The sequence below is a fragment of the Naegleria lovaniensis genome (assembly GCF_003324165.1).
Source record: "Naegleria lovaniensis strain ATCC 30569 chromosome Unknown tig027, whole genome shotgun sequence".
Taxonomy (NCBI): domain Eukaryota; phylum Heterolobosea; class Eutetramitea; order Acrasida; family Naegleriidae; genus Naegleria; species Naegleria lovaniensis.
This window is the reverse complement of record NW_025407849.1, coordinates 131,487-158,368: the sequence shown is the minus strand read 5'-3', so window position 1 is coordinate 158,368 and position 26,882 is coordinate 131,487. Positions and strand designations below refer to the sequence as shown.

Here is a 26,882-nt window from a genome sequence, read left to right as displayed (position 1 = left end):
TTTGTTCAACTGTATCAGCACTACTGTAAAATCCGAATAATTCGGATTATTATAGAGATGTTTAAACCTTACTCGATGATCTTCCTTAAATAACACCATCTCGCCAAAACACTGTGATCTTCTTTTCTTGTACAATCCAAAGGTGGTTCAGTAATAATGAACAATTGTTGCGTGCGACCAGTTGGCTGTATGTAGGTAACTCTGATTTGTTGTTTTCTTTTTTTATTCAATGAAGGAGAGTGATGCCCATCGTTAAAGCGTTTGATCAAAATTTTTTGGTAGCATATCTACAGGACTGTTGTTTCAACACATGAACTTAGGATATTGGTGTTGCACGAAACAAAAAACTCAATTATTCAATAGTTGCCAATAATTGAATCATGTAGTAAAGAACTCTTGCAGGCAAAAAACAACCCTTCTTGAAAAACAAACAACCATGTTGCTGTTCCGTTCCGTTATAATTTGTTTTCACTGAACCTTGTGGCAGTGATGAAGTCTGGATATGGAATATAAATCTTTGGAAGAAGGAACAAGATTCGTGCATGAGGTTTTCCGCCCAGTTGTCACCTAGCACTCTTTACAGAGTTGTTTTTCATATTATGGCAACGTGATTCACTCCGACAAGTGACAACTGCAAAAAAAAAACAACTTCATCATTTCACACAACCAACACTCTCACTGTGCAATTTCACATCAGACCATAACTGTGAAGATGACAATGATGGTTGCTGGCAGTAATTCCTTTCATTTATTTTCTTCCTTTCATTCACGACATTTTCCCAATCGAAAAACATCAAACCATGTTCGTTCTTGTTTCATGATGACGCTCTTGTTGATGGTAGCATTTCTCACCATTGCCATCAACAACGATGACTCTCTTTTTGTACTTGCTACAGGTTCAGTTTCTCCCAAATACTCCATTACTACCGTTGCAGGAGGTGGAATTTCGGGCGCCACCGATGCCACTTCCGTAACATTGGACGCTCCCTCAGGAATTGCTATTGCAGCTAATGGCACCATTTACTTCACAGAAAAAGGTGCTGGTAAAATACGACAACTGGACTATGATTCGAGCTCTGGCACGTATTCGATTGCGACCGTTTCTTCCTCTCTGACCAGTCCCAGTGGAATTTCTATTGACAATTCGGGTATGATCTATGTCTCAGAATCAAATCAAGTGAAAAACACAACGGATGGTTCAATTTTTCAAACCATTTACTCGGGCTCAAATCCACTAGGTGTGTCATTTTACTCTTCGACGAATTCTCTCTTTGTTGCTGATAGTGGTAGTAATGTGATTGGCAAGGTTGACCTTTCGTTGTTAACTTCTTCTGTCCATGCTGGTACAGTTGCAGGATTTGAAAATGGCGCGGCCACCACTGCTAAATTCGACAATCCCTTTGGTGTTGCTGTCATTTCTGATGGATCTAGTGACGTCATTGTCTATGTGACCGATAAAAACAATAATAGAATTAGAAAGATTTACCTCTCTGAAGTTTCTACGTTTGCAGGAAGTGGTATGTATTCAACTTGTCAATGATCCTTGTTTTTAATTCTGTTGTTTTATCCATCAATATATATATATTGATCATCAAGGCTCTACAAATGAACAAAATGTTGAAAATGTTACGGCTACAACTGTAGATCTCAATGGACCTCTTGCCATTGCAGTAGCTCCTAATGGAGATGTTTTTTTCACAACCTCTACTAGAGTCCATGTCATTGATGCTTCATCTCAAAACATTTCAACTGTGGCTGGATCTGCAACTTCTGGAGATGGTTCAGCTTTGGGAGCAACTTTGAGCTCACCTGAAGGTATTGCAATTTCATCCGATGGTAAAACTATTTTCATTGCCGACACTGGAAGCAATTTGATTCGTAAAATTACGTTGGATTATTGCGAGAGTGGTTATGTATTTAACAGCGCTAGTTCCCTTTGCCTTCCTGTTTGTTATGGAATCTCTCAGAATGAAACCAATGTCTGTAACGGTCATGGTTCATGCACTGCACCAGGTGTATGTGAATGTGACATCTCCCATGGTGGATTGAACTGTTCCATTCCAATTTGTTATGGATTTTTAGCCAATGACACGAGTAATGTTTGTAATGGAAATGGTACTTGTGCAGATGTCGACAAGTGTGAATGTTATTCAGGACATGGTGGCCTTAATTGTGAATATTTGAAATGTAATGGTATTTTATCAAATGAGACATCATTGGTTTGCAGTTCTCGTGGTAATTGTACCGAAGTCGATGTCTGTGAGTGCAATTCTGGATATGGAGGTCAATTCTGTGAGCTATTGTACTGTAATGGTACTCTCTCAAATGACACAAGTGTGTGTAACAGTCGTGGCAATTGTACCAACGTTGACATGTGTGAATGTAATGCAAATTATGCTGGTGACAATTGTGAATATGCACGATGCAACGGTACGTTGGCAAACGAGACATCCACAGTTTGTAGTGGTCGTGGTTCTTGCCATGATGTCGACGTCTGTGTTTGTAATGAAGGTTATGGTGGTCAATTTTGTGAACTAGCTAAATGCAATGGAACTTTGGCAAACGAAACATTGACAGTATGTGGAGGAAGAGGATCCTGTAATGATGTGAACACATGCGTTTGCAACGCTGGTTTTGGAGGAGACAATTGTGAACTCGCCACCTGTAATGGTACTCTTTCAAATGAGACATCGACAGTCTGTAGCGGAAGAGGATCTTGTAATGATGTTGACACCTGTGTTTGTAACTCAGGATTTGGTGGTCAGTTTTGTGAACTTGCAAAATGCAATAACACTCTGGCAAACGAGACATCAATGGTTTGCAATGGAAGAGGATCATGTAACGATGTTGATACTTGCATTTGTAATGTTGGATTTGGTGGTCAATTTTGTGAACTCGCAAAATGTAACAGCACTGTTTCCAACGAGACTTTAATTGTTTGCAATGGTCGTGGATCTTGCAATGATGTCGATGTTTGTGTTTGTAATGAAGGATTTGGAGGTCCATTTTGTGAACTCGCAACATGTAATGGAACTTTGGCTAATGAAACATTGACAGTATGTGGAGGAAGAGGATCCTGTAATGATGTGAACACATGCGTTTGCAATTCAGGTTTTGGTGGAGACAATTGTGAACTCGCCACTTGTAATGGTACTCTTTCAAATGAAACTTCGACAGTCTGTAGCGGAAGAGGCTCTTGCAATGATGTGAATACTTGTAACTGTTCAACTGGATTTGGGGGCCAATTTTGTGAGCTCGCACAATGCAATGGAACATTGGCTAACGAAACAACGGCTTGCAGTGGAAGAGGATCTTGTAATGATGTTGACACCTGTGTTTGTAACTCAGGATTTGGTGGTCAGTTTTGCGAGCTAGCCAAATGCAATGGAACTCTAGCCAATGAAACAGTATGCAGCGGAAGAGGATCTTGTAACGATGTTGATACTTGTGTTTGCAACACTGGATTTGGTGGTCAGTTTTGTGAACTTGCAAAATGCAATAACACTCTGGCAAATGAGACATCAACGGTTTGCAGTGGAAGAGGATCCTGTAATGATGTGAATACATGCGTTTGCAATACCGGTTATGGAGGTGAATTTTGTGAGCTATCCACCTGTAACAACACTTTGGCAAATGAGACACTGAATGTTTGCAATGGAAGAGGATCTTGTAACGATGTAGATGTTTGTGTTTGTAATACTGGATTTGGTGGTCAATTTTGCGAACTTGCAAAATGTAACAGCACTATTTCCAACGAGACTTTAATTGTTTGCAATGGTCGTGGATCTTGCAATGATGTTGATACTTGTGTTTGTAATGAAGGATTTGGAGGTCCATTTTGTGAACTCGCAAAGTGTAATGGAACTTTGGCTAATGAAACATTGACAGTGTGTGGAGGAAGAGGATCCTGTAATGATGTGAACACATGCGTTTGCAATTCAGGTTTTGGAGGAGACAATTGTGAACTCGCCACTTGTAATGGTACTCTTTCAAATGAAACTTCGACAGTCTGTAGCGGAAGAGGATCTTGCAATGATGTGAATGCTTGTAACTGTTCAACTGGATTTGGGGGCCAATTTTGTGAGCTCGCACAATGCAATGGTACACTGGCAAATGAAACCTCAAGTGTTTGCAATGGAAGAGGATCATGTAACGATGTTGACGTCTGTGTTTGCAACACTGGATTTGGTGGTCAATTTTGCGAACTCGCAAAGTGTAATGGAACATTGGCTAACGAAACGACCAATGTTTGTAGTGCACGTGGCTCATGCAACGACGTCGACGTTTGCGTCTGTCATGGGGGTTATGGAGGTCAATTTTGTGAACTCGCCATTTGTAATGGTACTCTTGCAAATGAAACATCAACTGTATGCAGTGGAAGAGGATCCTGTAATGATGTGAATACATGCGTTTGCAATACCGGTTATGGAGGTGAATTTTGTGAGCTAGCCACCTGTAACAACACTTTGGCAAATGATACACTTAATGTTTGCAATGGAAGAGGATCATGTAACGATGTTGATACTTGCATTTGTAATACTGGATTTGGAGGTCAATTTTGTGAACTCGCAAAATGTAACAGCACTGTTTCTAACGAGACTTTAATTGTTTGCAATGGTCATGGATCATGCAATGATGTCGATGTTTGTGTTTGTAATGAAGGATTTGGAGGTCCATTTTGTGAACTCGCAAAGTGTAATGGAACATTGGCTAATGAAACATTGACAGTGTGTGGAGGAAGAGGTTCCTGTAATGATGTGAACAGTTGCATTTGTAATACTGGATTTGGAGGTCAATTTTGTGAACTAGCTCAATGCAACGGTACCTTGGCAAATGAAACCTCAAGTGTTTGTAGTGGACGTGGTTCTTGCAATGATGTGAACACTTGTTACTGTTCGACTGGATATGGAGGTCAATTTTGTGAGCTCGCACCATGCAATGGAACATTGGCTAACGAAACATCCTTTGTTTGTAGCGGAAGAGGCTCCTGTCATGATATTGATGTCTGTGTTTGCAACACTGGATTTGGAGGACCATTTTGTGAACTTGCAAAATGCAATGGAACTCTAGCCAATGAAACAGTATGCAGCGGAAGAGGATCTTGTAACGATGTTGATACTTGCATTTGCAACACTGGATTTGGTGGTCAGTTTTGTGAACTTGCAAAATGCAATAACACTCTGGCAAATGAGACATCAACGGTTTGCAATGGAAGAGGATCATGTAACGATGTTGATACTTGCATTTGTAATACTGGATTTGGAGGTCAATTTTGTGAACTTGCAAAATGTAACAGCACTATTTCCAACGAGACTTTAATTGTGTGCAATGGTCGTGGATCTTGCAATGATGTCGATGTTTGTGTTTGTAATGAAGGATTTGGCGGTCCATTTTGTGAACTCGCAAAATGTAATGGAACTTTGGCAAACGAAACATTGACAGTCTGCAGTGGAAGAGGTTCCTGTAATGACGTGAATACTTGCATTTGTAATACTGGATTTGGAGGTCAATTTTGTGAACTCGCTCAATGCAACGGTACCTTGGCAAATGAAACCTCAAGTGTTTGTAGTGGACGTGGTTCTTGCCATGATGTCGAAGTCTGTATCTGTAGTGAAGGTTATGGTGGTCAATTTTGTGAATTGGCCAAATGTAATGGCACTCTCTCCAATGAAACATCAACTGTTTGTACCGGTCGAGGTTCCTGTAATGATGTGAACACATGTATTTGTAATGAAGGATATGGAGGATCATGGTGTGAACTCGCCAAATGCAACAATACTCTCGCCAATGAAACCTCAACCGTATGCAGTGGCCATGGATCATGCAATGACATCAATACTTGTGTGTGCTCGACTGGATATGCTGGTCCGTTATGTGAACTCTTTTTCTGTAATGGTACTCTCTCGAATAGTAGTCTTGCTTGTAATGGTCAAGGTGCTTGTACAAATGTTGACAAGTGTGAATGTAATTCTCAGTACGATGGTCCTTTCTGTCAATACGCAAAATGCAATGGAACTTTGGCTAATGAAACTTCAGTATGTAGTGGAAAGGGTCAATGCCAAGCATTTGATGTTTGTGAGTGTAATTATGGATATGGAGGTCAATTCTGTGAACTTGTGAAATGTAACGGTACTCTTCAAAACGAAACATCCTTGGTTTGTAATGGACAAGGAAGTTGTGACAATGTCGATTTTTGTCGATGCTCTGCCAACTGGGGAGGTTCATTCTGTCAATATCCAAAATGTAATGGTACATTGCAAAACGAAACTTCAGTTTGTAGCGGAAGAGGTTCATGTAACGACGTAGATACTTGCGTGTGTAACAGTGATTATGGAGGTTCATTCTGTGAGCTTGCAAAATGTAATGGAATTCTCTCAAACGAGACATCTGCTTGTTATGGACATGGTACATGTGACGATGTGAATGTGTGTCGATGTAACTCAAATTACGTTGGTCCTAACTGTGAATATCCAAAATGTAATGGAATTGCATCCAATGAAACAAGCACTGTGTGTTCAGGACATGGTACTTGTCAAGGTGTCGATCAATGTGACTGTTTCTCAAATTGGGGAGGTCCATTCTGTCAATATCCAAAATGTAATGGTACTCTTTCGAACGAAACAACGACCGTTTGCAGTGGATTTGGAAATTGTACCAATGTCGACACGTGTGAATGCAGTTCGGGATATGGTGGTCAATTCTGTGAATTATTCTATTGTGATAACATTCTTTCCAACGAAACTTCAACGGTTTGCAGTGGAAGAGGTAATTGTATTGGCCCAAACAAGTGTACTTGTACCGATCCAGCTTATGGAGGAACCTTCTGTAACGTTGCCCTCTGTAATGGAACTCTCGAAAATGATAGCTCTGTGTGTAGTTCTCACGGTTCTTGTGTTGCTGGAAAATGTTCATGTGCCTCCAATTGGGGTGGTTTACTGTGTGAAATGCCAAAATGTAATGGTACTTTGCAAAATGAAACTTCAACCGTGTGTAGCGGAAGAGGTTCATGTAACGATGTGGATACTTGTGTGTGTAACAGTGGTTATGGAGGACAATTCTGTGAGCTTGCAAAATGTAATGGCACTCTCTCCAATGAAACATCAACTGTTTGTACTGCTCGAGGTTCCTGTAAGGATGTTGACGTTTGTGTTTGTAATGAAGGATTTGGTGGTCAATGGTGTCAACTCGCTCAATGTCAAGGAATTCTTTCCAATGAAACCTCTACGGTTTGTCATGGACACGGATCTTGCAACGATGTCAATGTTTGTGCTTGCCATTCAGACTACTCAGGTCCATATTGTGAATATCCAAAATGTAATGGTACTTCATCCAATGAAACTTCAACCGTGTGCTCTGGACATGGTATATGCCAAGGAGTGAATGATTGTGCTTGCTCCACAAATTGGGGAGGACCAAATTGTGAATATCCAAAATGTTATGGAATTTTACAAAACGAGACAGCAACTGTTTGCAGTGGTCATGGTTTTTGTGATGATGTCAATGTGTGTCGATGTCTTTCAAATTATGCTGGACCAAATTGTGAATATCCAAAATGCAATGGTACTTCATCCAATGAAACATCTACTGTATGTCATGCACACGGAACCTGTCAAGGAGTAGACTTCTGTGTGTGTTCAGCTGGTTGGGGAGGCCAATTCTGTAATCTTCCAAAATGTAATGGAACCTTGCAAAACGAAACTTCAGTTTGTAGCGGAAGGGGTTCATGTATCGATGTCAATATTTGTGCCTGTAACAATGATTTTGGAGGTAGTTGGTGTGAATTAGCCAAGTGTAGTAGCATTTTGGCAAATGAGTCTTCAACTGTTTGTAGCGGACATGGATCGTGTGATGATGTCAATGTGTGTCGATGTTCCTCCAACTATGTAGGATCTAATTGTCAATATCCAAAATGTTATGGCATTCCTTCCAATGAAACTTCCACAGTTTGCTCAGGTCATGGTAATTGTAGCTCTCCAGATGTTTGTTCATGCACCACTGGATGGTATGGAACTAATTGTCAAGTGCCAATGTGTGCTGGACAATTAGCCAACACGTCACAAGTGTGTAATTATGGAAATGGTACCTGTAACACTCCAGGAGATTGTTCATGTCATTCAGGATGGACTGGTTCCGATTGCTCGACTCCAATTTGTTATGGACGAACCTCTTCAGACGCATGTTCCAGTCGAGGTACTTGTATTTTGAACAATACTTGTGTGTGTCCTTCGAAATATGATGGTTTGGAATGTCAATTACACAAATGTTATGAAGTACTTAATTCATCCTCGAATGTTTGTTCTGGAAATGGAAAATGTGTGGATAGCGATCAATGTTCATGTACTTCTGGATATGTTGGATCGAATTGTCAATTATTGTACCTTTCATCTATTTCCTTACAATTTAACACAACCAAAGGACAAGTTCAAAATTCCCAAGCTTCCATTCAATTAAGCATCAATGATGGTCAATTCTCTACCTATTATTCTGGTCGAACGGTGAGTGCCAAATTTACCTTTGAATTGAATGGCAATCTAGTCACAACTCTCAACAAGGACCTCTCGACCTCCAAATTAGAATTTCTAGTTCCATCCTACGATACCAATGGTACCTTAACAGCATACGTTGAACTTACCGATAGCTCGACAAGTGTGAAAATTTCTGCCAAGACGACCTCTTCAAATTCCTTACTCATTGAAAGCGTTCCCACAGTGACCGATAAAAAGACAGATGATGGTAATGGAGGAGTCATTGCTGCTGCCGTAATTGTTCCACTCGTGGTTGTGGGAGGAGTGGCTGCAGCAGCTGCGGGTGTGATTGGAGTGGTAGCATTCAAGATGAAGGCAGCTGCAGCAGCAAAGGCTTCCACTTTGACACATGCTCAAAATTATGACTTTGAATTAGCAGAAGGATTTTAAATGTATTTTTTGGAAATGTACCAAGATTCTAAATGTGATTTTTTCACATGTGTGTAATTAAAATTACTGATATTAAAAGTTAATTCTGTGTTTCATTAATATTTGATTCATAAGCTTGCTTCTATTCCGTGCGGGTTCAAATTACAAGAAAATTATTTCTTTACAAAATTAAAAAGTCACACACGTTAAAAATAATGAACAACAACAACAACAACTTACTCTCGGAGAGCACACCATACTCCATCAATGATAACAATGATTTTTTGGTGTTTTAAAGTGCTCCGATCACATACTCATCTCTCACACGAGAGACGGAATTATCATCTTGACAGAATGATAATCACATAGTTATTATTATATAGATCTATGGCCCGAATGATGAATCATTTTAGTTGTCTCTTCAACTTACCAATGTAATAAATGATGGTAATTCTTGATCAAAATATTTCTTGCTCCATTACCGTCACGAGGGATGTGGAAGTGACAATGATTGCAATGAAACCATTTGCTTCCATAAAGGTCTTCCTTGATCACTGAACAATTTCCACACGTTTTCGATGTATATTGTTCTGTGACAACATGTACCTTGCATCCACGCATTTCTGCCTTTTGCAAGAGTTTCATTCGAAAATCATAGTGTCGGAATCGCAACATTTGGCGAACAGTTTTTCTAGTAATTTTTCTTCCAACCCATTCGGAAGTGTTGGTGGTGGTTTCACTTGTGGTGGTGTCCCTTGATTCCCATCCTTCGAATGGTGAAGACGATGCAACAAGAGGTTCTGTTCGCACATCCATATTCTCCGTTTGGCCATTAGTATAACCTTCTTGTCCTTGACACGTGGTATCTTCTTTTCCTTGACGCTTCCTTTGTTTTTGTTTTCTAGCAATCATGGCCTTGACATTAAATTCAGGTATTATAATTTCAGAATAGTGGAAAGTTAAATAGTCAATAATTTTGTTATGCATATCATTCACCTTATTTCTAATTTTGCTTTCCAGCCTTCTAATCTTCTTTTTTAGGGCTTTTCTTAAACCCTTATAAAATTTTCGTTCCTGCCGAGAATTGTATTTTAGAAATTTGTTCTTGGCAATTTCCGACCTGAGCTGATCTTGCTTTAGAGAAAGGGAAAAGAGTATGGTGTTTTCTCCTTGAGCGGCAAACTCCAATGCGTCTCCATTACTATCATAACCATACATGAAACATCGAACACCTGGATCCAATGCAATGTATTCCTTTCTGAGTTCATTTTGAGAAGGTTGTGGGCAGTCCTTGAGAAATATCCTGTCATATTCAATTCCACTGTTCGAATTGGACTCGTAAAAGCTTTTATCAAACCGTTGGTATTCTTGTCGAGTTAAAGCTTTGTGATAACGGACTGGAAGGCAAACAAAATATCTTCCTCTTTCTCGTGCAAAGGTTGTCTCGTGTGAAAAATTTTTGTTGTCTTGTTGTTTGGGCAGGCAATCATGGAAAAATTAGAATTCAGAAAAGTTCCAATCACATGAATCAATCACATTCATGTAAGAGATTCAAATCACATGTAAGTAAAATCGAAATACATACCAATCTCTTCCTTTAACCACTTTCGTGCTCTTGCAGGATAATAAAATTTCAAAAGATGATCCTTAGATTTCTTGGAAGGACATGCACTTTCATTCCCTTTAAAAAAGGTAGGTTTTAACAACACTCCTTCCTGTGATAATGAAATGTTTGTCACCTTGAACGACTGATATGGATGTTGATTGCTTCGTCCTTTCATTTCGAATTCACGAGGTTGTCGAGTAAAATGTTTGGGATTAAATCTTTCGTTCATTTCCTCATCAGTAATCATCTCCTTCTTTCCTTTTTGAACATCTTTAAAAAATTTGTTTTTGGCCTTTCGAGCAGCCTCTTTGGATTCCTTTTCTGCTGCTTGCTTATTGTTATGTCTAGTAATTTTCTCAGCCTTGACAAAATCCTTCACAGCGTTCAATTTAATATCTGCTGGACAATGTTTCAACTCTTGATCCCATAGCCACCTAGTTTGTTTGAATCTCAGGTTGGTTTGGGGATTCTTCAAAATTTTAAAGTAATCGTCTTCTGTGGTGGTAAGGAGTGTTTTTCCCTTGTTTTGCTCTAACATGAAATGAAGGAGACATGCTTCATTATAAGCATGGTTAGAATTGAAGAAAAATCTTTCAAAGACCTTCTTTTGTTCTGAGGTGAGTTTCAATCTCACTTTCTTTGTTCTCACAAAATAATTGTCTTCGTTTGAGATTGAGAAGGAGGTGTAAATTTGTTTTAGCAATTTCTCGATAGTGTCATCAGCTTTTTCCTTTGATTCCGCAGTAGTGGATGAATTGACTCCATTCTCAGCAGTCATAGATAAACTCACTCCATTCTCAGCAATCGTAGATGAATTCACTTCATTCTCAGCAGTAGTGGATGAATTGACTCCATTCTCAGCAATCGTAGATGAATTCACTTCATTCTCTGCAGTAGTGGATGAATTCACTTCGTTCACAGCAGTCGTAGATGAACTCACTTCGTTCACAGCAATCGTAGATGAATTCACTTCATTCTCAGCAGTCGTGGATGAATTCACTCCGTTCTCTTGAAGCATTGTTAAAGACTCCTCCAACGCAGATACTTGCTTGAATTCCTGAACAAGCTTCTTCTTTTCTGACCCAAACTTGCGTCCGTTGAACGAGCAGACTGTCCTTTTAAACTTGGAATTTCCACACTTACATGGCGTCTTTTTCCAAGTTTCTGATTTGCTCCACACTTTTTCTACCAATTCCTTCTTGCTCGGAGGTGGTTTTGTGGATGGACATCGTTGGCGAATGGAGAGGGTAAACCAACTTTGGGTCGGTATTTTCAAACCATTCTTGGCAAAACATGACACAGGACAAATCTTGTTCCAACGATCAACCGTATCATCATGCCAAAACGGTTTTCTTAACTCCTTTGAATCAGTCGAAGCAGTGGAATTAGGAACCATCCTTCTCTTATTCAATCTCTTCTTCATTGGTTGCTGTTTGTGATAGAGTTGCCTTTTTCTTAACCGTCGAACCTTATTTTTCAGCGACTGAAATGTTCGGTGTGTAAAGTAATCTCGGTAAATTTGTTCCAAATTCATTCCCTTCCGCAAGGATGTCACAATTAAATCCTCTTCCGACTGTGAATAAGGTTCTCCTGGAGTCGTTGATACATTGGACTTGTTCGATGATGGTTGTGCTTGTCTTAACGGTAAGGGTTTGGATGGACTTAATTGACCAAGTTTCATAATCATTTTATGGAAATGGTCAGAATTGGTCCATGTTTCTGGAAAAGTTATCGATACAGTAGAGGTAAAGGTGTTACTATCAGTGAATTCTGAAAAGGTTAAATCATCGACACTCCATTGAATGATAAAATTTGTTGCATCTGAAGCATCATATGCTCCTTCCAATCTGGCACGATTAATCTTTCTTTTCAATTTCTTGTACTTTTTCTTCAATGAGTTGATGGATCTATCAAAAAAGAAAGTACCAATCTTGCTCCATTCCATATTGAATTGTTTTAAAAATAACAACATATAATGTTCTTGGGTTGCGTATGCTTTTCCTTGATCGAGAGAGAGGTTCAATACTAATTCCACGCTCCAAATAAGCAGTCCTTAATAAGTCTCCAAATTTATCAACAGTAGATACGTCTTTCAATACTTCCAATCTCTGCCAATGAGAAGCAATCTTCTTCTTTTTCTTTGCTCTTTCTTCCTCACACTTATAATGATCACTCAAAGTGTGTTCACATGGCGAAAATTTAATTTGCGCCATTGGTATGTATGGAGGGATAGAGAAACCACCAAAACCACCAACGCCTTTCAATTTACGCCATTTATCAATACGTTCCATCATGGAACGTTTTTGATAAGGATGTTTGCATATCATTTGTGGTTGCTCCTTTATCACCAAGACTCTCTTTGAATTTTGAAAGGTTTTTTCAATTTCTCTGGTAGGATTGGGTGATTTGATGGGGTTGATATTGGTAACCGATGGCTTGTCAACATTTTCCAACTTGGGTGATTCTTGGTCCTTTGTTGATGTTTGTTCTGAAGTTCTTGGAGGAAATGGTGAAATGATTGGATATAATTGAGGAGAGAAGGGATTTAGAGGAATCCATGGTGGAGGAAATCCAGGTTGAAAAGAGAGATTTGGGGAGAAAATGGCGGGATTTGGAGGGAAAATTGGTTGAGAGGATGGATTTTGTTGAGTGAAAAGATTGGGATTTGGTGGGAATATAGGTTGAAGGAATGGATGATGGGAGGAGGTGAAACGAGGGTTGTTTGAATTATTCTCCTCACGACTCTGATTGTTCATGATGAATTGTTTTTTTTAATGATGATTCAATAACACAACTAAAATTCAGCATGTATTTATTGTATTCTTAATGTCCTACCATTACGTTTTAAATTACCATTTTCAACGTTTAATAATTCAATTCGAGAAATTTGAAGTACCAATTTCGAAATTGCATTAATTTTTACCCATTTCATAAATTCCTTATTTAGGGGTATCTGTAGGATCAAGTAATATTTATTATTACACCGAAAATGGAAGCCATGACATCCATACTCAAGCATTCCCATGTTCTTTTTAGGTAGCTATGAAATGGACAAGGCAATGATCTATCTATTTATGTGTTCTTTATCAGGTAAACTGTTTATTTATTTGCTAGATACAACTGGCCTCCACCACACTTTGGCACTTGTGCCACGACAAAATTTCCAAACAAAGATTTTTTAAATAGTAGAATCAGCGGAAGGAATCTATCACACGACCTCAAACAACACACAAACAACCAACAACAAGTCTCCTTCTCATCTATTCCACTAGAGAATGAATGAAATAATTTTTAAAATTGAGAATGTCCATACTTGCACGTGTATTCGAGATAGGGTGACAAATTCTTTTCGCTAATTAAAAATCTTTGTTTGGTAATTTTTTGTAATCCCTATACTTGTACCAGATTCTTTTTCACAAGACACAAATTATTTACATTCATCGCGCCTTAGTTTTGAATACAATCAAACATACAACACCCTCGCGTTGATAAAAACTTGGAAAATCAATTTCTAATTGAGTAGAATAGATGAAGACAAAGTCAAAAGACTCTCGTGATTGAAATAAGAAATAAGTGTGGTGGAGGTTGGTTGTATGTTGTAAATGATGATTAATTGTTAAAAATTGCTTTTCAAACATATTTTTCAAAACCCACAATTTTGATGATTTTGTTAAATTATAATCATTGCAACCCTTTCCTCGTTTCTGCACTGTCAATACCTTCTCGCTGATCTACTGTATCCAGTAGTATGGAGAACTCTCGTGAGGGAGAAACAGGGTTGTCGTCCATGTTTATACATGGAGAATGCTCCGCTTGAAGGTTGTTCATTGATAATCATACCCACCGCTTGTACTCTCACCACAACAGCTTCAACGAGATGGCATCAAGGAGAAGGTTATTTTTGATGATTTTGATGGCAGGACCTGTTTTTCGGTTACTGGACTGGTATAGGTTTAGGTTATGGAATGCTTTAAAGTGTTGATGAACAATCGTATTGTTTTTGTTTATTATCGGTTCAACAATCGTTTTAATACGCGATGATTATTATTCAAAATAGAAACAACCATGATGATGAATGGACTTGAACATCCGGGTGGCCAGGTGTTGAGCGCATTTCGCATGATTGTTCCCCAACTCAATATTTAGCAAGAATTCGAACACTCAAAAAAATATCCTTAATAATAATAAATATTTTCTATCGTTCGGGTAGGGTGGTGATGATACTGAACAACAGCAAGCCTTCCGAACCAATGATGCCCTTTTGAGAGATTCAATACGAACCAATGATGCCATTTCCTAGGACTCATCAGACTCTTCATCAGAAGAAGTATCACTATATTCATCACCCACCCGCTCGTAATCGTGATCCGTTCCATACTTCTGCCCCTCACGGCTCGTTGTTGAGTAGTCCCTTATTTTCAAGTTTCATCGGTTGTTGTTGTTGCTGCCATTTATCAGTCCCTTATTATCATGTTTCATCCAAATATTGTTGTTCTCACGAGTTGCAAATGTTCTGCATGTACTATTTGTATTTTGCCAAAAATCGTTATGCAATTCCGGGCGGATCTGCCTAAAGCTTTACAAGGCATACACCCTCTCGGTTGGAATTGAGGCAAGAGTTGTTGTGCAATAAAGTACATAAACAAAAGCACTCAAATGATGCATCAAGAAACGTTGACGTCTTCCACATTACCACTGTCGGTACTGTCACTGCAACAAGTAGTTGATGGCTTTTAGTGCAAGGTCATAGTGTGGTTCAACGCAACTCCCCTTTTGTGTTAGACCCTCGCCAACTCGCCAACAAACTCGCTGGAGTATTTTGGCTCGGGTTAAACCACTATGTGTCACTCTTAATTTCGTAAAGATTTGCTGGATAAAATTACATTACAAAAAAATGAGCGCGTCTGGTGATTCAACAAGTCCCGTCTCATCATCGGAAGAAGAAAATCAACCACAACATGAAATGCAAGATAATGCCTTCAAGGCATTGGACAAGCGATTAATTGAAACAATCAAGAAAAATTATGGAAAGGAGCTGATCGGAAAGGACTCGGAACAATTAACAGAATTAATTGATGATTACATGCAAGATGATGAGCAGGATGAAATAATTGAAGCTATTGATGACGAAGAGGAAGAGCTTGATCAAGAAAACACAAAATCCAATACTCAAAATCGTACCCGATTAATATTCCGAAATTACGATCCTATGGATTACAAACTTAAACGGTACAAGAAGAGACACTATGCAACCCTAGATCCACACGAAAAAACATCTAAATATTTTGCATCTCCGATTGAAGCAACAGAGGTTATTCTGCGTGATCAAATTTCAGGCTTACTCGAGGAAGCAGCAAAGCTACAGAGCTTGGCCGGACTTGATAAAATGCTGGAAGGAGAGGAAGACAATAGCGATTCGAATTTGTTAAAACCTAGAAAACTAAATGAAGACCTCAAGAGACATATCAAGGATCAAATGGATTTTCTGGAAAAACAAACAAATCAAGCACTACGAGAAATGTTACAGGAACGAATTGAAGAAGAAGAGGAAGAGGAGGATGAAGAAGAAGATAATGAATAATTCATGAGTGCATATCCAGACAGTTTCTAAAGGACATCAATAATTTATTCTCAACGAGCTCAAATAACCCACGTCATTGATGCAGAGAGATGTTTAAATCAGTGTGAAGAATGTTCCAACTATTTAATAAAATCAAATTCTGACTTGAAAAACTCAACTGTGTTGTGAATTGTAATTGTTCAGCATACAAACTTTTTTCTAAGCAATACTTACACAAGGCCATTATTAAAGCCGAGTTCGGTGCAGCATAAATAATTCTACTCGTAAAACCTTTCCAGAACGCTTTTGGGCCTTCATATTTGGCAATTTTTCTTACTGCATCCACAAAATTTTTGTAAAACATGATGTCATTCTCAGAATAAACTCGCTTGGTCCTTCTCTGAACTTGAAATCGAGTTTTCTACACATGAGTGAATATTAAAAAAAGATTGACTGCAATACTACGTACAATAACATCCAATGGTAATGTACAAAAGGATCCCAATCCAGCACCCACAGCACCGCTAAGTAAAATTAATGAAAATGGCAAAGGAGTTCCTGGCGTTTGACGTTGTTGAAAAAAGTTCTTGACTTTTTCATAGGTCAGAAAATAAATGGCGCTAAAGGGTCCAAACGAACCAAGAGTAATCCAGTAGCCCTTATAAAGTTGTAAAAATCCGTCGTGCCTTACAATCTTAATCAATTGAGAGAGAGTGAGTTGATTTCCTCTTTGAACTGAATTTTCACATGCCATAAAATGTTATAAATTATTTCATCATGTCTCCACATGAATTCACATACCTTGTAATCTCTCTTTCAGCACGTCATGAGGGACCCAAAATATACAACTCACGCTCTCTGCAAATAATCCACTCACTAAATGTACAAGTGCAGTTTCTCCTCCTAAATTTCTTGCCAAAAACGAATCGCTCTTAAACGTATTATGTCCCATTCTCATTAAATTATTCTTACAAAATTCATACGACGTTAGATACAAAGTAATGGCTGGTCCAGTAAATATTAATGAAGCCCCAAGGCCTTTATAAAACCCTCGAATTCCTTCATATTTTGCCATAGATTGAATGGCATGTAATGTATTCCTATAGGTATGAAGGTTTGCAGTTTCTGAGCTTTTCACTGAAGCATGTCCACCTTCAAACAATACCGAAGGCAGTTTGGAGCTCAGTTCAGGATTAGTAATCTGTACTTGCCTATTCTTACAATTTTATGAAAAAAGATGGAAATTGCCAATCCGTAAATTTTCATCACGATTTAAATTATAATTTCAAAAGTAAGATAAATAATTTTCCAAAGATCAAACAATTGAAATCCTAAATTCTCAAAAGCAATCTAGTACAACACATACATTCTCGATTTTATGGTATCCAACGGATGTAACGTAATTCTTGCCAAGCAACCAGCCAAAGCACTTGAAATGACAACATTCAGAGGTGAAACTTCGTGGGATCCTGAATGTTGCTGTTGATGATCCCTTTCATAAACTCGATCCGAAGACCGTTGTTGGTTCGTACTCTCTTTAAATATTAGTGATGAAGAAGAGAAATTCTTGTTCGGGTCTGATTCCTCTTTTTGCATTTTTTATGTTTTTCGAGGTGAAAGAGTTTAACTGTTAGTTAGCAAACACTGGATGAAAGGACTAATCGGACGAATTATGTTAAGCATTTTGCAGTCCGTTTTGAGGATCCATTCACTAAAACATGTGTCCTCAATTCAGACAGCCAATCAAAATTGCTTCACATTTTACAAAAAAAAAATGAAACGAGTTCTAGTGCCCTTTGCTTTGACTCTCTCCCTGCCTCTCATTTCATCCTATCAAATATATCGGAATCCACAACGAACAGATGTTTTAACTGAAAATTTTATAAAACAATTTAATGATCAATCAGAACAATTCAATCACACACAAATCGAGTCCATTAAAAATTTTAATCAAAATGATATTGAACGTAAGCAAGGTGGAGGTTCGGGACATGCCAATGTGTCTTTTGTGGTATCTACATCATCTCCAAATAAGAAACAAGAGTTAAATATTTCTTTTGGAGCCACTTTAACACACTTTATTTGGATGTATAATCATGTAAAAATTAATTCAAATGACAATTCTGAAATTAAGGAAATTAATGTGAAAAATTTTAAGCCTTTTGATGATACTTTCCATTCATCGAATGGATATTATGCTCATCAATTATGCTGCTTAATTCCAGTTTTACATTTCACTTGGATTTTAGGAAAAGTTTTTATAAAGAAATAAATACATTTTAATTTTTGTATTATGAAATAAATGATGAAGAAGTTCTCATCTCCTCCACTTATCCTTTGCCTGAGAGGCATATTAATAATAAAATCATTATGAAATTTATAATTTTCCAAATTGAAAAAAATGTCACGAGTGAAGGCATTATTATATCCAACCATCTTCATCTCGTCCACTCTGTATGGAGCTTCTTGTTTTATATTTGATAGATATTGGTTTGGATGTGTGAATGGAGCCTCTATGAAACCAACACTCAATTCGGAGTGGGGTCTTACAGGTCCAGCCTCATCCCGAAAATCATCGTCGAGTCGGGATTGGATTTTAATTAAACGGGTCAAGGACCATAAGAACGAACTCGACATCAATGATATTGTTGTATTTATTTCTCCCGAGGAGCCAAGAACAACGGCAATTAAGAGAGTGAAAGCTCTTCCTGGACAAGTGTATCAGCCTTCGAGAAGAGATGCTGATGGGCATGTACCAACTGGGAAGTACATTCCGAAAGGCCATGTGTGGGTAGAAGGTGATAATGCTGTGTCGAGCGTCGATTCTAACATGTATGGACCAATTCCAATGGGTTTAATTCGGGGAAAGGCTGTTTGTGTGATTTTTCCAAAATTCAAATGGTTGTAATTGAATTTCTTGAAAACTTAGAGTGGAGTTTCAAAAATTTTGTAGCGTTTCGGACAGTGATATAGAACAAGAAGATGATTCACATACATGCAAGTGATGAATGCATGTTAATTGAGCTTGTTCTGAGGAGATGTACAAATACAATTTTGTTGACAGTTCAAAACACTATTATTATGTACAGTTTATTGCATGGAGGCAGCAAAATGATTGGGAGGAAGATTGAACGATTGTTGTGGTGGCACGTAGTCATCATCCCTTTGGAAGAGAATAATTATAACTGAGACATTGTCCTTACTGTCGAGACCTCTGACTGCATGATCGAGGACATCCTCGCAAATTGAACCAAGGTCAAACTTGAAACCTGAGGTTGGAGAATGATTTTCTGGAGCATCATGTGAATGATCACTTGGCGGTTGAGGAGGGTCTCCTGGATATGTCAATCGCTTGTATGTACCATTCTTTTGCTCCAGCAATCGTTGTAAAACAAAGTTTGTTGCATCAGCATTGGACATGACGTCCCAAACACCGTCACATGCCAATATTGCAAAATTGTATTCGCTCGTGTCATTTAAATCAAGAATTACTCGCTTAATTTCTGGTAGTGGAATGACTGCTTGCTCTTCTGGTGGAAGCTTATCATATTTCTTGTAGGTCAAGTCTCCGAATGCTCTTGAAACAGCTAGAGTACCATTGACTCTTCCAAATTCGACATAGGATTTAGCTTTTGCAATTCTTGTTTTTTCACTGTTCACATGAGGTTTGTGGTCATAGCTCAAGGGTTCTGTTTTTCCTTTGTAATGCATTATTGTTCTGGAATCTCCAGTATTAGCGCAAATAACTTCCAGTTTGTCTTTTCCAATTCTCTTCACAGTTAAGGTTGTTGCAGTTGAACCGCTATCGTCCACTCCAGCACATGATTTATCAAACTCTGCATCAGTTTTCATAAATCCTTGCTCAATATTTTGGTCCGAATTTAAAAGACTCCAAGGTGTAATATTTAGATTATTTTCAATTTCTTCATTTAGCACATATTTTAATAGATTCTTTGAGAGATATTCTGCGCATGTGTCGCCTGTTGAAATGTATTCCATTCAATCGTAGATTAAATATATTCAATGTATAAAAATGAATTTTCCATACAACGAATACATCCCAGCACTTTTGTTATTGAAAAACCTACCCGAATGGCCGTCAAAAACAGCAAAAAACGACAAATGTACGTCTCCGGTCTCTACCGCTTGTTGTACTTTAGGAGGAGTAAAGCGAGGCAATTCCGTAAAAAAGTTGTGCCTATCTTCCATTGACAAACGAAAACCTTGCATACTACTGCATCCGTATTGACAATAACCATTACGGCCAACGTGTGTTGTCTTCTCGGTAACGGGCTTGTCGAGTATTTGTCCCATGATGATTATATTTGATTAAGTACTTTTGAAAAAGGATTTCCTCTAAGATTCAATGAAGAGAATCAATTATATAAATATTATACTTTGATGGATAAGGGATGATCGTTTGAAATTGCTTATTTTTTTTCTAATGTTGAAATTAGTTGTGGCGCCAACTTTTTACTGATTCTGTTGAACTTGCTGGTAACAATTTTGAACATGTAACTCAATATGGGGTTTTTAAAAGAACTTTCCAAGAACTGAGCCAAAACAAACACGTGTTCGTTTAAATAATATGGATCAAGTATTGATTAACCAGGTTGAATCAATTTTTGCATTATTTTCAGCCATAAAAAAATGTCAAGACAATTGATCACGGATAACACTTCTCCAACAGAGTCGGAACGACTGACGACGAATTTTCGTTTTACGAACGAGCAACAAGAGAATGCAACCCCAAGCGTAATTACCATTGATGACAAGAGAATGATTATAGGTGATGATGATCATTATTCTGCAAAACATTCTCAAAACAATATTGATTTAGAGGCTCAACAGGAGAGAGAAATTAACAAACTGAAAAACGGATCATCGTTCTATCCGACAAATGTAGATTGGAGTGTTATTGGCAATTTTTCGGGCATTGAATCCAATGTTCAGAAACTATTGAGAGGCGTTTACATGCTACTGGCTGCCTCTGTGCTGTGTGCAACCTTCGGGTGCGCAGTTTCTATTTATTATAATTTGCAACCTTCTATTTTGTACAACCTTGTTTCTTTTGGATTAGTAATTTATGTAACTTTAACAAGCTCGATGCCTGGGTTGTTGGCACTTGGCTTGAGTTTTGGATTTCAATTTGGACCGCTCATAAGGCTCATCATTACTGAAATTGATCCCTATATTCCTCTCTATGCCTTAGTTGGAACAACTTTGATTTTAAGTTGCTTCTCTGTAGCTGCTCACTTCTCCAAACGTAGAAGCATGCTATTTATTGGAGCAACCCTTTCGAGCTTCCTTTCGTTGAAAGATGTCATGCTGGTGATGAAGATATTGTTCGAATGGCGCTTCAGCTCTTTATGGATTTCATCGCTATTTTCTTGAGAATTTTGATAATCCTTTCAAAGAAGAGAAAAAACAGTGAATAAAAGATAACACTTCGAATCTCACAAACGACGCAGATTGGAAACACCACAAAACATTGCGTGTCACCACAACAATAATCGATTTGGTTACTTCTGTACAGCTTTTAATAACGTTCTACAAAACGTGACTTCACCGTCTAAACTGATGATTTATCCACAACAACCACCACCGCTTGATGCTGGCTTGGATGGAGCTCCTGGAGTAATTCCATGTGACATGGTTGGTTGTGTGGTGATTGGTTGACTTGCAAGTCTGTTCTTAATTTCAGCAGCCATTGTCATGAAAGCTTGCTCGACGTTAGTAGAGTTCTTGGCACTTGTTTCAAGGAATGGAATGTTCAAAGACTTGGCAAATTCCTCAGCAGTGCTACGATCAACTTGCTTCTTTGAAGTAAGGTCACACTTGTTACCGACCAACAACTTGTTCACATTGTCAGATGCATAACGGTCAATTTCGCTGAGCCATTGCTTGACATTGGAGAAAGAGTCTTGATCAGTCACGTCATAAACAATAATAATACCATGGGCACCTCGGTAGTAGCTCGATGTCTATTACCATTTCGGAAATACATGCCAACATCAAGAAAATGGATGTATGCATTGTTGGTAAATCGACAAAAAGTGTGCACAATAAAAATCAATGATTTCACAAAATATTAGAGATATGAACTTTCAATGTACATACACTGTAATATGGAAACAAGTGTAAAAGATGATGAGTTTAGACTACAAAAACTACATACATTGTTCTGAATCGTTCTTGGCCAGCACTTTTTTGTTTAAGAAGCAGCATCAATTAGAGGGTATTGTTATTATTGCCATCTCAACGATCTTTGTTACTTACGTATCCCAAATTTGCAACTTTATGGTCTTACCATCCAATTCAATGGTACGGATCTTGAAATCAACACCAATGGTGCTGATATAGCTATCAGTATAGGTGTCGTCCTATAAAGTATTGAAAATTGGTGTTTGATATTGTTGTCGTTAATGAATGAGAAATTTGAAAACCATGTTGTTATTAGGTGTTGTTGTTCAAGGAATGTAACCGCCATCAGCAGTTATTATCATCCATATAACGTTCGAATAATTTGTTGTTAATGATGAACAATTAAAATCCATACAATTACGATAGCGTTTAACATACAGCAAAACGGAGAAGAAGGCAACTCTTTCCAACACCAGAATCACCTATGAAAATATAAATCATCATCAGATTAAAAATTCCGTGATGAATTGTCAAAACATACCAATCAAAAGCAACTTGAACAAATAATCGCTGTTTCAATTTGAGAAATTACGAGGTTTCGGTTTGTTAAAATCGTTCATCAATATAATCCAACAGTGTTGAAGAAGTTTCGTTCGTTCAAAACGGAGAGTCGTCAAAAATAACGGACACCTACTACTCAGGATTCATTATTATTTTTTGTAATTTTGTTTTCGACGTGGAAGGCCAGTCGCTTTTCCTTCCAATTTAACGGAAAAAAAATGAAAAGCTTGGATAAAAAATATTTCTCGAGTGCCGGGAATTGAACCCGGGTCGCCAGAGTGACAGTCTGGAATGCTACCACTATACCACACCCGATTACATAAAGATTAAAGAAAGAATCATGTTCAATTTTTGGAGGATTTTGATCGAGGTGAAGCATTGCAGCACCAGAAACAAAAATGAAAAAAGTGGGTGCTGGCCGATCTGCAAGCATTTCACAAGACTTTACTTCGTTCCGAAAGACCATAATTCGGATCCATCTCGTGATCGTCACTTCAGTAAAAGCAACAACTCTTCAACCTACAAATCGACAATTTCTGTAAATAGAACATTTCCAACCAATCCTTTGAACACCAACGAGTATTTGTACAACTTCCATTTTCATCGTATCACCAGCAAGCTCAACCACACAAAAAACAATATTATTTTTCAACGAGATTTTCATCATACTTTCAACAAATATTACTGTCATCGGTTCTCGCTTCTTGATCAAGTTTTTTCACATACTAAAAAATCAAAAACTTTACAAATGGTAGAATCTACGCTTCAGCAACAACAGACAGCCACTATTCATCAAGAACATAAGCAGTTCAAATTTACCAATAGACTTGAGAAAGAGTCTTCTCCTTATTTATTGCAACATCAACATAATCCAGGTGAGTGAAATATTTGAGCCATTTAATGAATTGACTTTTGCATTTTGAAAATTATTACACTTGTGATTTTCAAGTGGATTGGTATCCTTGGGGTGAAGAAGCCTTTGAAAAGGCAAGGAGAGAAAACAAACCTATTTTTCTCTCTATTGGATACAGTACATGGTAAGTATTCAATAATATTTCAAACAACAACTTGACAAACCTCACACGGACAGTCACTGGTGTCATGTCATGGAAAGAGAATCTTTCGAAAATGAAGAAATTGCCAAGATTATGAATGAACATTGTATGTATTATAATTGTTAATATTATTCATAAATTCAACTCGTGTTTTTTTACAGTTGTCAATATTAAGGTTGACAGAGAAGAACGACCCGATATTGATCGTGTCTACATGACCTATGTACAAGTTCAGACAGGACACGGAGGTTGGCCACTCAGTGTGTTTCTAACTCCAAATTTGAGCCCAATCTTTGGTGGTACCTATTTTCCTCCAACAGAGTCCATCTATCGAGGAGGAATTTCCTTTCCAAATTTATTGCAACGAATTGCCACCTTATGGAGAGAACAAGGACCTAAACTTGTAGAACAAAGTGAAAAAGCCGTTAGCATTATTAAGAAGGCCTTTATTGAGAAGAGCTCTCGAGAAGAGAATCAAGCAGCAAGTGCTGAACATGTATTCCAATATGCTCATGAATATTTAGCAACTTGTGTAGAAGATTACATGTCATCCTTTGATTCTACCTATGGAGGGTTTAGTAAGGCTCCTAAATTTCCTCAGCCCATCATTTTAGATTTCCTTTTAAGGCGTTATTATGAAGAAAAAGATGAAATTAGAAAATTGGATATGATCAATGCCGTGAATTTTACATTGACCAAGATGGCAAAAGGTGGAATTCATGTAAGTTAATGATTTTATTTGGTTTCAACATTGATTTTTCCAAACGTTCCGCATGTCAACTGTTGGAATTGAACCAATTTTCCAAAACTGCAATTTCATAGGATCAACTTGCTGGTGGTTTTCACAGATACTCGGTAGATAATATTTGGCTCGTTCCTCATTTCGAAAAGATGTTGGTAAGTGTTCATCATGCAACAACATTTTAACATGATCCTCAACATGATCGACCATACAAAACATTTACAGTACGATCAAGGTCAACTTGCTGTCGTGTATGGTAAGGCCTATCTCCTCACTCAAAACAAGTACTTTGCACTTGTCATGCAAAAAATTCTCGATTATGTCAATGGAAGCATGTCCTTGGAGGAAGATGGCAACACAATTGGATTCTTTTCTGCTGAAGACGCTGATAGCTATCCAACTTCCAATCCACAGAAAAGAAAGAAGGAGCCTATTACTGTTGGGATTATCGTGAGCTCACTGATTTTCTCGATACCATGGTTCCAAGTATTGGAGCTATTAAACCCTCTGAATTATTCAATGCCATGTTTGACGTTAGACCAGACGGAAATATTCCATCTGGAAGTGATCCACATGGAGAATTGACTGGACTCAATATTTTACATGAAAAGCTTGATTTGCATGAAGTGAGTGCGAAATGGAACAATACCATCGATCCTGTAACTCTCTCCAAAACGATTGAGAATGTAAAATGATCTTGCTGGCAGAAAGAAAGAAAAACAAACCACGACCTCATGTCGATGATAAGATTATTACAAGCTGGAACGGCTACATGATTAGTGCCTTTGCTCTTGGTTCCATCATTCTCAACAATCCAACCTATGCGAACATTGCAGAAAAGGCTGCACTTTTCATTTACGAAAAACTCTATGACAGAGATCGAAAGATTCTCTATCGAAGTTACCGAAAGAATTCACAAAAAGCAATACCTATTGAGGGATTTCTTGCCGATTATTCCAATACCATTGCAGCATTGTTGGATTTGTATGAAGTCACAGGAAGAACACGTTGGCTCAATTGGGCTTTTGAATTGCAAGCCACACAAGATCGATTATTCTATGATGCTCAAGATGGAGGTTATTATGAAGAAAGTGGAACGGATAAAAGCGTTCTCTATCGATTGAAAGAATTCCATGATGCTGCAGAACCAAGTGGAAATAGTGTGAGTGCCATGAATTTGATTCGTCTCAGTGACTATGATTTGAATTTATCCGAGGAGTATCAAGAACGATTTTCCAAATTGATCGAGTTAAATAGTAGTTATATTATTGAGCATCCACACACAGTGCCTGGTTTGATGGCAACATTGGGAAGATTTGTTTCAGATCATGAAGCTAAAATTGCCTTCGTCTATGACCAATCGGTTCAAAATTTGAATGAAGTGATCCAGTATGCCATTCATCATACAGCACCTTCACAAAGAACATTTATTTATGTGAATAAGGACGATCCTGAATGTGTGGATTTGATTGAGAAAAGATTACCTTATTTGAAAGATGCCAAAGTATTGGATAATAAGACCACTATTTACATTTGTAAAGGTTTCACATGCCAACTTCCAACGACCAATCCACACGATATTGGCAAACATCAACCATCTCAATAATTTCACATAAAATGGATGGTGCATACAGCTTTCAATTTGGCTTTCTGGAAAATTAAACAAACATTCAATTTCAAAGATGATCTTTTTAAAAAAACAATGACAAGAAAACAATCAGCAAAGAAATCAATCACAAATTTGACAACAACCACAAGGCAAACAAAGCCAGTGAAACTGAAAGATTTACAAATTGGATTTTATCATGAAGATACTCCATTACAAACATGTACTGATTATTTAACCTCCAGTTATGGTGATTGGGAGTTGGAAATTTATCGAGCGAACATGTCAGAATTGCAACTTTCGAGCATGAAGGCGTTTGTTTCCAAGTTTTTGGGATCCAAATACGCCTCAGAAATGGGCACAGGCAGTAGTAAGGTTGTAATGACACTCATGGAATTGATGAAAGAATTGGATATTTCATTTGTTCATGCACGGACTCGAAATGAAATTGTCAATGTCCCTTCATTTGTATCTTTTGATGGACTTCCAGAACAATTCACTTCATGTTATTGTTTGGTCCATGATGGAAATGTCAAGCGCTATATTGCTCAACACAAAGATTACATTTATTATTTCTGTTATCAAACTTCATGAATTATTTTGGATTTGAAACAATTCGTTACAATTTCCAAACCAACGCGTTTGCAAGTTGTGACCTGCAACCAGTGTAGACCAACATTGTTCCCGACCAAAGCAACTGATTGTACTTCTTCT

At 37.9% G+C, this 26,882-nt stretch overlaps 11 protein-coding genes across 11 annotated transcripts; 7 read left to right on the top strand and 4 right to left on the bottom strand.

Moving 5' to 3' along the window:
* Window positions 1-835: 835 nt before the first annotated feature.
* Window positions 836-8,915, top strand: C9374_006324 (uncharacterized protein; the record flags this gene model as incomplete). The annotated part of the gene is made up of 2 exons (XM_044696172.1): window positions 836-1,517; window positions 1,597-8,915. The coding sequence occupies 2 exons, from the start codon at window positions 836-838 to the stop codon at window positions 8,913-8,915; spliced, it is 8,001 nt and encodes a 2,666-aa protein (XP_044547015.1).
* Window positions 8,916-9,320: 405 nt separating this feature from the next.
* Window positions 9,321-13,256, bottom strand: C9374_006323 (uncharacterized protein; the record flags this gene model as incomplete). The annotated part of the gene is made up of 3 exons (XM_044696171.1): window positions 9,321-10,360; window positions 10,480-12,430; window positions 12,588-13,256. The coding sequence occupies 3 exons, from the start codon at window positions 13,254-13,256 to the stop codon at window positions 9,321-9,323; spliced, it is 3,660 nt and encodes a 1,219-aa protein (XP_044547014.1).
* Window positions 13,257-15,394: 2,138 nt separating this feature from the next.
* On the top strand, window positions 15,395-16,081 carry C9374_006322 (uncharacterized protein; the record flags this gene model as incomplete). The annotated part of the gene is made up of 1 exon (XM_044696170.1): window positions 15,395-16,081. The coding sequence occupies one exon, from the start codon at window positions 15,395-15,397 to the stop codon at window positions 16,079-16,081; it is 687 nt and encodes a 228-aa protein (XP_044547013.1).
* Window positions 16,082-16,200: 119 nt separating this feature from the next.
* On the bottom strand, window positions 16,201-17,656 carry C9374_006321 (uncharacterized protein; the record flags this gene model as incomplete). The annotated part of the gene is made up of 5 exons (XM_044696169.1): window positions 16,201-16,238; window positions 16,295-16,481; window positions 16,530-16,795; window positions 16,862-17,271; window positions 17,427-17,656. The coding sequence occupies 5 exons, from the start codon at window positions 17,654-17,656 to the stop codon at window positions 16,201-16,203; spliced, it is 1,131 nt and encodes a 376-aa protein (XP_044547012.1).
* Window positions 17,657-17,834: 178 nt separating this feature from the next.
* On the top strand, window positions 17,835-18,332 carry C9374_006320 (uncharacterized protein; the record flags this gene model as incomplete). The annotated part of the gene is made up of 1 exon (XM_044696168.1): window positions 17,835-18,332. The coding sequence occupies one exon, from the start codon at window positions 17,835-17,837 to the stop codon at window positions 18,330-18,332; it is 498 nt and encodes a 165-aa protein (XP_044547011.1).
* Window positions 18,333-18,461: 129 nt separating this feature from the next.
* Window positions 18,462-18,968, top strand: C9374_006319 (uncharacterized protein; the record flags this gene model as incomplete). The annotated part of the gene is made up of 1 exon (XM_044696166.1): window positions 18,462-18,968. One exon carries the CDS (start codon window positions 18,462-18,464, stop codon window positions 18,966-18,968), a length of 507 nt encoding a protein of 168 aa, XP_044547010.1.
* A 182-nt stretch (window positions 18,969-19,150) lies between these two features.
* Window positions 19,151-20,374, bottom strand: C9374_006318 (uncharacterized protein; the record flags this gene model as incomplete). The annotated part of the gene is made up of 2 exons (XM_044696165.1): window positions 19,151-20,040; window positions 20,149-20,374. 2 exons carry the CDS (start codon window positions 20,372-20,374, stop codon window positions 19,151-19,153), a joined length of 1,116 nt encoding a protein of 371 aa, XP_044547009.1.
* A 336-nt stretch (window positions 20,375-20,710) lies between these two features.
* Window positions 20,711-21,454, top strand: C9374_006317 (uncharacterized protein; the record flags this gene model as incomplete). Its single annotated transcript, XM_044696164.1, has 1 exon — window positions 20,711-21,454. The coding sequence occupies one exon, from the start codon at window positions 20,711-20,713 to the stop codon at window positions 21,452-21,454; it is 744 nt and encodes a 247-aa protein (XP_044547008.1).
* A 191-nt stretch (window positions 21,455-21,645) lies between these two features.
* C9374_006316 (uncharacterized protein) lies at window positions 21,646-22,912 on the bottom strand (the record flags this gene model as incomplete). Its single annotated transcript, XM_044696163.1, has 6 exons — window positions 21,646-22,044; window positions 22,235-22,265; window positions 22,340-22,443; window positions 22,643-22,686; window positions 22,746-22,774; window positions 22,899-22,912. 6 exons carry the CDS (start codon window positions 22,910-22,912, stop codon window positions 21,646-21,648), a joined length of 621 nt encoding a protein of 206 aa, XP_044547007.1.
* Window positions 22,913-23,513: 601 nt separating this feature from the next.
* On the top strand, window positions 23,514-26,168 carry C9374_006315 (uncharacterized protein; the record flags this gene model as incomplete). The annotated part of the gene is made up of 8 exons (XM_044696162.1): window positions 23,514-23,640; window positions 23,715-23,802; window positions 23,856-23,926; window positions 23,982-24,541; window positions 24,643-24,717; window positions 24,788-24,818; window positions 24,977-25,188; window positions 25,311-26,168. The coding sequence occupies 8 exons, from the start codon at window positions 23,514-23,516 to the stop codon at window positions 26,166-26,168; spliced, it is 2,022 nt and encodes a 673-aa protein (XP_044547006.1).
* A 96-nt stretch (window positions 26,169-26,264) lies between these two features.
* C9374_006314 (uncharacterized protein) lies at window positions 26,265-26,762 on the top strand (the record flags this gene model as incomplete). Its single annotated transcript, XM_044696161.1, has 1 exon — window positions 26,265-26,762. One exon carries the CDS (start codon window positions 26,265-26,267, stop codon window positions 26,760-26,762), a length of 498 nt encoding a protein of 165 aa, XP_044547005.1.
* Between the last annotated feature and the right edge of the window lie 120 nt (window positions 26,763-26,882).